The sequence below is a fragment of the Rutidosis leptorrhynchoides genome, chromosome 6, assembly GCF_046630445.1.
Source record: "Rutidosis leptorrhynchoides isolate AG116_Rl617_1_P2 chromosome 6, CSIRO_AGI_Rlap_v1, whole genome shotgun sequence".
Classification (NCBI taxonomy): domain Eukaryota; kingdom Viridiplantae; phylum Streptophyta; class Magnoliopsida; order Asterales; family Asteraceae; genus Rutidosis; species Rutidosis leptorrhynchoides.
In genome coordinates, this window is record NC_092338.1 from 26,947,940 (window position 1) to 26,956,470 (window position 8,531).

Here is an 8,531-nt window from a genome sequence, read left to right on the forward strand (position 1 = left end):
TGTACCTTGGCTTAGCTCGACAGAAACAACAATACCCGGTTGAAATTATAAGATGGTTTCATGGTGGCGACAGTTAAGGTGGCGAGGGTGTCGAAGAAGAGAGGTGTTAAGGTGGTTGAATAGGTGTTAAGTTCTTGTAAATGAAATGGTGGTTTTACATCGTGATGGTGGTAGCGAATACAATGGTGACTTATGGTGGTTGTTTGGGTGTTCTTGGGGTGGCGGAGGGTAGAGCCGGTGGAAGGAGAGTGAAGTTTGAACATAGTTACCCGCAAGAAGTTCCATATATCTCTCCTACATATAACTACATAATTATAAATATATAGATATACAACAATATGTAATAATATATGTATAATATAAAAACTTATATTATAATAATAATATCAAACATGTGTTACAGATTTTAAGAAACAGTATTCTCAATTAAGCACAGTGAGACTCAATAGTGATGCAGCCTCTGAATTGTATTTATTCTACCGACGGTTTTCACGGACTGCGATATTGTGGCCCGTTGTTTAAATCAGTAGCGGATAAAAGTTCTCACATAAATTCCAAAATTTTAAATTAAGTATATTTATTTATTTTGGTCATTATGGTATAAAATTCGATTATTAATTTTTAAATAAAAAATTACATCAACTGTCCCTCTCAATTTTGGGTAAAATATAAAAGGTTCTAAGTTTTAACAAGCAGCTCCTAAATATATTTTTAATAAGTCTATAATTTATAGATCTCATTTTCGGATCTTCGTTAATTTTAAAATTATATAAGTTTGAATTAAACTTCTCTAAATAATAATCGACACGTCCAATGAGTATTACAATCACTTAATATTTATTTTTAATATACTTTATATATATAAAGTTATGTTTTAAATAATAACTAATATAATATCATATTTTATTTTATCTTACATAGTAAATTCAAATAATTGATTTATATAATATTTCAAATTAATATATATATATATATATATATATATATATATATATATATATATATATATATATATATATATATATATATATATAATTAAATATGTACATATCTATTTACAAATAATTGTTCGTGAATCGTCAGGAATGATCGAAGGTCATATGAACATATTCCAAAATTTTCGAGACTCAACATTACAGGCTTTGCTTATCGTGTCGGAAACATATAAAGATTAAGTTTAAATTTGGTCAGAAATTTTCGGATAGTCACATATATATAATAAGATATATATTTTCGTCAAAAGAAAAAACATGAACTAGGAAGAGGTAGCAGGCCCACTTCGTTGGGCCAAAAATTTGGGGCCGAAAAAAGTAAAAGTATAAAAAAAAAATGAAAAAGGACAAAAATGCTGACATCATATGATGTCAGCCAAAAACACTATAGCGACCGGCCATTTTGATGGCTAATATAAGTATTGTAAATGTAAATTATTAACCTTACAAATTCAACCTACCATTCAATTTACTCAATAGTATAATGACGTATGAAAAATCTAAGATTAATGGCATGAAAGAGAATTATTGAAAGACACATGTACCAGAATGGTAGGTTAAATGGTAGGTTGAATTAGGGTTAAATGGTTGGTTGAATTGGGGTTCAAACACATGGAAAGGAGTAATCTCTTTTCTTATTTTCTATGTAAAACAGTTTAGAAAGTTAATTGGAGTTCAAACAACTCTATAAAGTCAAAACAAATTTTGATGTTTATATGATACTTAGGGTGCGTTTGTTTGCCTCTTAATGGAATGATTCAGTGTTGAATGTTGAACCATTCAGCATTGAATGACATATGGTGCTGAATGGTTCAGAATTCAGTGCTGAACCATTCAGAGTTGAAACACTCTCTTAATCATTAAGAGCCTAATTTTTCTGTAATATTCTTTTCAAATCATATCCCGGACGTTTAACCAACAAGTATATTGTATTTTTTATTCATGTAACACGTTAATAATGTAATTATATTCAATTCATATCGTTCATATAGAACGATTACCAAACAACTTACTTTCATTCAGAACAGACTTTATTCAGAGGCTCTGAACCATTCAGATTCTGAATCATTCAGCGCTAAATCATTCAGTTTTATCAAACGCACCCTTAATCATTCAAATGTTGTAACCATCTGATTATAATGCAGTAAAGTGGAACAGATTTAGGGGTGGTAATGAATTTAGGGCATTCAATGAAATGGTTAATGAAAAAGTTGCAGGTGTGGTAATGTGTTTGTAAAAAAATAAAAAGAAGAAAGAAATGGGGAAGAAACTGTTGAAGAAAGAATGGTTTTAATTACTTAAGTAAATATTACAGTTAGCATAAAAACAAACGCTCTTTAAACCCTTATTTATAGATCTTCAGCCACATATTCTCTACATATGTAATTCGCAGATCTTCACACAAAGACATATTAAAAAAACAAAGAGTACCTTAAAAAATTAAATAGAATTTATTCTTGAATAATCACATAGAGTCATGACATTGCGTACTCAATATCTTATGGTTGCGGCTCCTGTAGGCATCTCGGAGATCCTACATATTTGTCATGGAACAGAAACCCGAATGATGTGCGATTGTCTAGTTATCGGGTCGGTTGAATGGGCTTCTTATGATCTTGTATGTATTTGGTCTCTTCTACGGCCATACTTTGTAGATTTAGTAATATCGTTTATTAATTGACTGGGAAATTATTATTGAGTAACGCCCGATTCTGGTATACGTTATGCCCTCCTTGACAATGTATAGGTATTATTGAGTAATAAGTTTACAATGAATGTTAGTGTAATCTGTTACTGCAATCAGTTTATCAGTTTTTGAATTGTTAATTGTTAATAATAGATAATAATAATGATAATATTGATATCTATACTTCAGGCAAGGGTCAGTGCTCACAACTTGCATTGCATTTATTTTAAAGACATAGTCATAAAATGTAAAGTCAAAGCCTCCAATCATACTTTTGAGATTCAACATATTTTATATCTATTTCAATTAGTTACTTACAAAAACTTGTCACTAGTTATGTAAAAGAAAGTCCAGGTTAGAAGGAGATGAAATGGCACCCATCATAACCTGTTCAAAAGAAAGTAAAGATTAGATATCGACCGATAAAGTCAAAATAGTCGAGGGATCGGAGGTAGGTAACCGAAGCTATTGATGGACTTACTTGGGTCAACAGTGACGAGCATGGCGGACCCACCAAACTCACAGGTCCCGCCAGCCGCTTTGGTTCTTTGCCAGTAGCTATTGAATGCATAAGAAGCATGTGCAAACAATGTATCAGGCTGAAAGCACTCTCCATTTGGCTGTAGTGATTCACAGTCAGCGCCTGAACCACAAGCGTAATTCATGGCTTCTTGGATAATTGGATCTGGAACTGAAGGTTTTGCTACACACCACAAGGCGGATTCCGGCTCGTGATGAGCTGGCGGTGGTCCAATTGGAGGAGGGTATACAACCGGTGGTTCAAATAGTGGTGGGGCAGGTATGAACCCTGTGGGTGAAGGAATTGAGAATGATGGTGGACTCGGCTCATAAGGTGGGCTTAGAATTGGTCCGGGTTGATATATGGCAGGCGAATCCGGGATGGTAGTTGTGGGGGGTGTGAAAGGTGTAGAATACGAGAAAGGTGGTGTGGGGTAGGAGGACGATGATGCTGGCGGTGTCGGGTAGGGTGATAATGATGATGCTGGCGGTGTTGGGTAGGATGGATATGATGATGTTGGCGGTGTCGGGTAGGATGATGATGGTGGTGGTGGTGGTGGTGGAGTCGGGTAGGGTGATGATGATGATGATGCTGGCGGCGTCGGGTAGGATGACGATGATGATGATGGCGGTGTCGGGTAGGATGACGATGATGATGCTGGCGGTGTAGGGAAGGAGGAAGATGATGTGGGCGGTGTAGGGTAGGAGGAGGAAGATGATGCAGGCGGCGATGGGGTGTTAGATCCAATAGTGGGGGAGCCGTATACTGGCGGCATAGCGGTGGTTGAAGGCGGAGAATAACCCGGAGGATTTGCGCAGTAAGCCTCGGGTAAAACAGGAGTAAGAGGATCAACAGGAGGCAAAGGTAAATCATCTGCAAGATGATCAACAACATGAAATTTCAGTGTCGAAGTCAACGGAAAAGTCAATGCTCCACGTAATCTTGCATCTGCACATACACAGGTAGCAACTTATAAGCTTATAATGATTATACAATTAGATGAATAAAAACTATATAGTGGTAGTTAATAAGGTACGTGCGTGATGGTGAGGCGAAGACATGATAAGAAGAAATGATCAACACAGAGACAAATGCTAGTAACCAGTGGTTCTTGATGTTCATTTTCATGTTCGTGTTGAGTAACTTTCATAGCACACAATGTATGTATATGTGTGTACGTATATATTTTTACTCCTTATATAAGTAGGAATTAGTTTAGATGGAGAGTATGTGCATGTGGAGAGGGGGTTTGGATACTTGGAAGATGGTGATGGAGGTGGGGTATGTAAGAGATTCTTGGCTTAAGAATTGATAAAAGAACCATCAACAATAAACAAAATGGAAAGTAGAAAATTTTCTTTTGCTTGCTTTCTACTCAAAGCTATGGAACTGTATTCTAGCAGTAGCATTACTTTACTATATGGCTAAAAGTCCCCTAATATAATCCACACCATCTTTACATTCATTTGAAACAATGGTTTTGGAATCTTTCATCACTTGTTCCAGTAGTTAAGGTTGTTTTTGTTTTATTTATACAGTTATATTTATATACGGAGTATTTATTTATATATTGTATATGGATATAATAATTTATATCGTATAATAAAAAAAACCAATATACACAGCCGCCTCACCATTTTGATGAGCCTTGTTCGAAAAATAAAAAGTGGACCACTATAAACGTTAAATTTACATTACATACAAAAAGATATATAGTACTAAAAGAATTTTAATAGAAAAAAAGTTAATGCGCGATTAAATTGTCTGATAAGTGATCTTTCATGATTTGAGTTATGAAAACAAATACTCCGTATGAATGTATGTATTATTATATAGGGTTTTAAAAATTTTGGGTCCCTTTAAATCTGGACCCTATTAGGCTACACACTTCGCACATATGGCCGTGACGCCTCTGCCCATATACTACTTTCTGGAGTATGTATGTGGCGTCAGGTTATTGCAATTTGTTCTTTCTTTGTTGCCAGTATGATGCTTTAAAATTTTTATTTCAAAGATCATTGTATATATTGGGTAATTTTCAAGTTGTACTCGGTATTATTGGTTAGTTTTGTTACACGTAAACGTATATATTATACTTCCTATAACATGGTCCCATTTAAAGTCTAAGTTGTTGTTCAGAGGGCTACACAATGATCTGATTTCAGTAGTCAATGCCATAGCTAGATATCCATGCTCTAAAGATATATGGAATGTGGTTAACAGGTTCGTTGTGTTTGGTGCTGTTTACTTTCTATGAACTGAATGTAATAAAAGGATATTCAGATTGATCAGTAGGGGCCCGTTTGATTTTTTTTTTCTTATTAAGCCCTGAATCTGAACAGATATATGATGTCTGTGAGGAATAAGTGATAAATATATAATTTGTGTTTGTTTTATGTACTGAAAAATTGTCTGAATAATTAAAATTACTAAATTAACCCTATATGTGAGCAGTTATAAAAGCAGTTATTGAAAAGTAATAACTTAAATGAAAATTCACACTTAATTCAGTTTTTTTTTATCAAGACATGTCTTATTTAATAAGTTAAAAACAAAAAGCCCTCCATGACCTTTTAAATTAAGTTTCATACCATTAAGTTAATTAAGTCAAAAACAAAACTGCTAATAATTAATGATATTAAAGAATATATTAAGCTTAAACCGGTGGTTCTTAGGCTAAAAAAAGACACTGAATGTGCTCAAAGTTGCTAAATTTTGTGGCCTAAAGGGCTTGAATGAGTGGACATGGCTCTATGGTATGTATAATCCATTGTTTTTGGCCTATATAGCATAAATAAAGGTAGCGTGTCATTATAGATTGGATGACTTAATTTGGGTTGTTGGGTTGTAATTAGAATTAGTTGTTTTTGCAGTTTGATGTTCTAATTGGTAGTTTCATTCTGCATGTTGCTTGGCCTGTATTCCGTTTTGAGCAGAAATTGTCCTCGAAGCCATCAGTACTATGTGCCTCAGCAAGTTATGTTGCTAGATGCACCCTGAGTTTGACCCCAGCATGGACTCCACTTTTGCGCAAACATTCTCATTATGAAGAATCTCAGATCAGTTGATAAATATTTCAAGATAATACTGTTTTCGTAAACATTTTACACATTCATGTGAGGTGAGTTACATATGATAAATTCATGAGCGATGATAAGTGCAAAGTATTAATCAAACCTATAGACAAGATTCCATCTCCTAAGTGTTTTGATCAAGCAACCTGGTAACATCTAATTGATTTGGAACTAACATCTAATTGATTTGGAACCAACACTTAGGTCTGTAAAGCCTGTAAAGAAGATGTGACCTAAAGGTCTGTATGTTGAATACCGAAGACTGTTTGTTTTTATGTCGACAACACAACTTAGTTATGTCTGCAGCACTTAGAAGCATATTTCTAAGTCTGCGAGGTTGCAGACAAAATAATACATTATTTTATCTTATGTCTTCAAACAAAAACAGTCTGTAGTAAAAAAGTCTGCGGACGTGCAAACATAAAACATAATAAGATCTTCAGACTGAAAAACAAACAACACCTTAGTTGATACAGCAGAGTATGAAACTTGTAGTAACGACAACGTTATACTCCTACTCATAGTGATCTAGAGTCATTTTCACACAAAAAAATGATCTTTTAATGGAGTATTATCAAATTCAGATCTCTAGTCTGTATGGTGATTAGATCATCAAAAATTGTATTACTTAACTAAATCTGTAATATAGTCATATAAATAAAATGATGCATGCGGCATACATGATACATATCAAGAGGTATTAACAAAAAACCAACAAACAAATCCATCTATGTAGACAATCTAAAACATCCCTTTGCTCTCCTAACTAAACAATATTATTATACGCTTTTTGCTTACAGTATTACAATGGCTTTCAAGATTAAGTTTTTTTTAATATCGTATGTGTAGACGTGGTATGTGCATCAAAGTAAGTATGCATATATAAACAGTACACAAAAGACTTGTATAGTCTAGCTGAACACTCACTATGGACAAGTAGCAGGAACTAATTGACAATCTCGTAAAACCGAAAAATCTTGACCTGGATCCAATGTGTTCTTAACCGCACGATAAAAATCTAGCCATGAAGACGAGTAGGAGGAATCCAAACTTCCCCATGAAAATGTAGGGTTAGGAGTTGCAGGAGGACCAGCAGCCACTAAATCAAGAACAGATATAGCCGGTTTAAGCTGTCGTGGGAAATTAAATGCCAAATTATCGACTTTATGTTCGTAAATCTTCCCGTTTCGATCCAATTTATACCGTGAAGTACCCTGAAATTCGCCCTTCGCTTCCCAGGGAACACGAGGGATTCCTTTTAGATTCCAACGGATCAAAATTAGATTCTCGGATGGCTGCCAAACCCTAAAAATCTCCAATGAAATGTCTTTGAATAGAATTCGACCGTGGAAACGTAAAGCTCTGAAAATGAGCTTGTAATTATCAATCCCAGTGAATTTATTTAATGGATCAACAAATGTAATATCATCCCTGTCAAATTTACAAATACAGATCAACAATCATATAATATATCATATATTGAATTAATATATATGAATTATATCAACTATCAAGCAAAAAGTTCTGATTTTTGTACCTGTAAATATCGTAATTGAGGTCTGCAGTAAATAGTAGAGGTAAATCATGACGGAGAGTACGAACAGCTACACCTAAATTAACGTAAAAATCCTGACGAGAATCCGGCGGCGGTGAAAACTTGATACGAACCGGCGGCGGTTCTACGGCGGATTGCAGAGCAAAAGTATTAGGATTGTTAGGGTTTTGTTGAGATGATGATGAAATTGAGGGTTTATGTGATGAATTATGAAGATTAATTCGAGTGAATGTTGGTGGTGAGAGATTGGGGATTACTGTAAAAGCCATTATCTTTTTAATTGGTTGGAGGGGGAGAAATTAGGGTTTTGTTGTTTGTGAACTGGAATATGAGGTGATAAGCAGTTGTTCAACCTTGATTGTGTGTGTTCATCATCATCATCAACATCACTATCACGTAGATTATGACACGTGTGTTTATTTCGTTATGAACATTTTTGGTTCGATTTGTTTATACGTAGCTTACTTACATTTGAGTAAGATTATATTTAAGGAAAAAGATTATACTGGAAAAAAAACTAGAAAAAAATTCGACCGCGCGTTGATGCGGTTGTATTCGACGCGAATTTGAATATACGTTGTTTGGTACCTAATATATCTAGTAGGTTGGTTTGTTTGTTGGATGTGTATGTATATGTATATAATATAGGCCGAGATATTTAATATTTTTTTAACGATGTCCGTTTCGCGTATAATTAGTCGCG

At 34.4% G+C, this 8,531-nt stretch overlaps 2 protein-coding genes across 2 annotated transcripts; both read right to left on the reverse strand.

Annotated features, from left to right (window-relative positions):
• Positions 1–2,936: 2,936 nt before the first annotated feature.
• On the reverse strand, positions 2,937–5,377 carry LOC139853503 (uncharacterized). The gene is made up of 3 exons (XM_071842894.1): positions 5,296–5,377; positions 3,161–4,147; positions 2,937–3,066 (listed from the first exon to the last, which is right to left on the reverse strand). The coding sequence occupies exons 1-3, from the start codon at positions 5,375–5,377 to the stop codon at positions 3,035–3,037; spliced, it is 1,101 nt and encodes a 366-aa protein (XP_071698995.1). The 3' UTR covers positions 2,937–3,034.
• A 1,590-nt stretch (positions 5,378–6,967) lies between these two features.
• Positions 6,968–8,244, reverse strand: LOC139855475 (uncharacterized). Its single transcript, XM_071844702.1, has 2 exons — positions 7,811–8,244; positions 6,968–7,704 (listed from the first exon to the last, which is right to left on the reverse strand). The coding sequence occupies exons 1-2, from the start codon at positions 8,095–8,097 to the stop codon at positions 7,200–7,202; spliced, it is 792 nt and encodes a 263-aa protein (XP_071700803.1). The 5' UTR covers positions 8,098–8,244; the 3' UTR covers positions 6,968–7,199.
• Between the last annotated feature and the right edge of the window lie 287 nt (positions 8,245–8,531).

What these genes read in the sequence shown, in the direction of transcription:
- LOC139853503 (XM_071842894.1), bottom strand. Translation starts at nt 5,377, where the DNA reads ATGGCATTGACTACTGAAATCAGATCATTGTGTAGCCCTCTGAACAAC. An exon ending in ATGGGACCATGTTATAGGAA is followed by an intron (nt 4,148 to 5,295) that starts GTATAATATATA and finishes GTGTATGTGCAG; the next exon opens with ATGCAAGATTACGTGGAGCA. An exon ending in GCTCGTCACTGTTGACCCAA is followed by an intron (nt 3,067 to 3,160) that starts GTAAGTCCATCA and finishes TCTTTTGAACAG; the next exon opens with GTTATGATGGGTGCCATTTC.
- LOC139855475 (XM_071844702.1), bottom strand. Translation starts at nt 8,097, where the DNA reads ATGGCTTTTACAGTAATCCCCAATCTCTCACCACCAACATTCACTCGA. An exon ending in CTCAATTACGATATTTACAG is followed by an intron (nt 7,705 to 7,810) that starts GTACAAAAATCA and finishes TAAATTTGACAG; the next exon opens with GGATGATATTACATTTGTTG.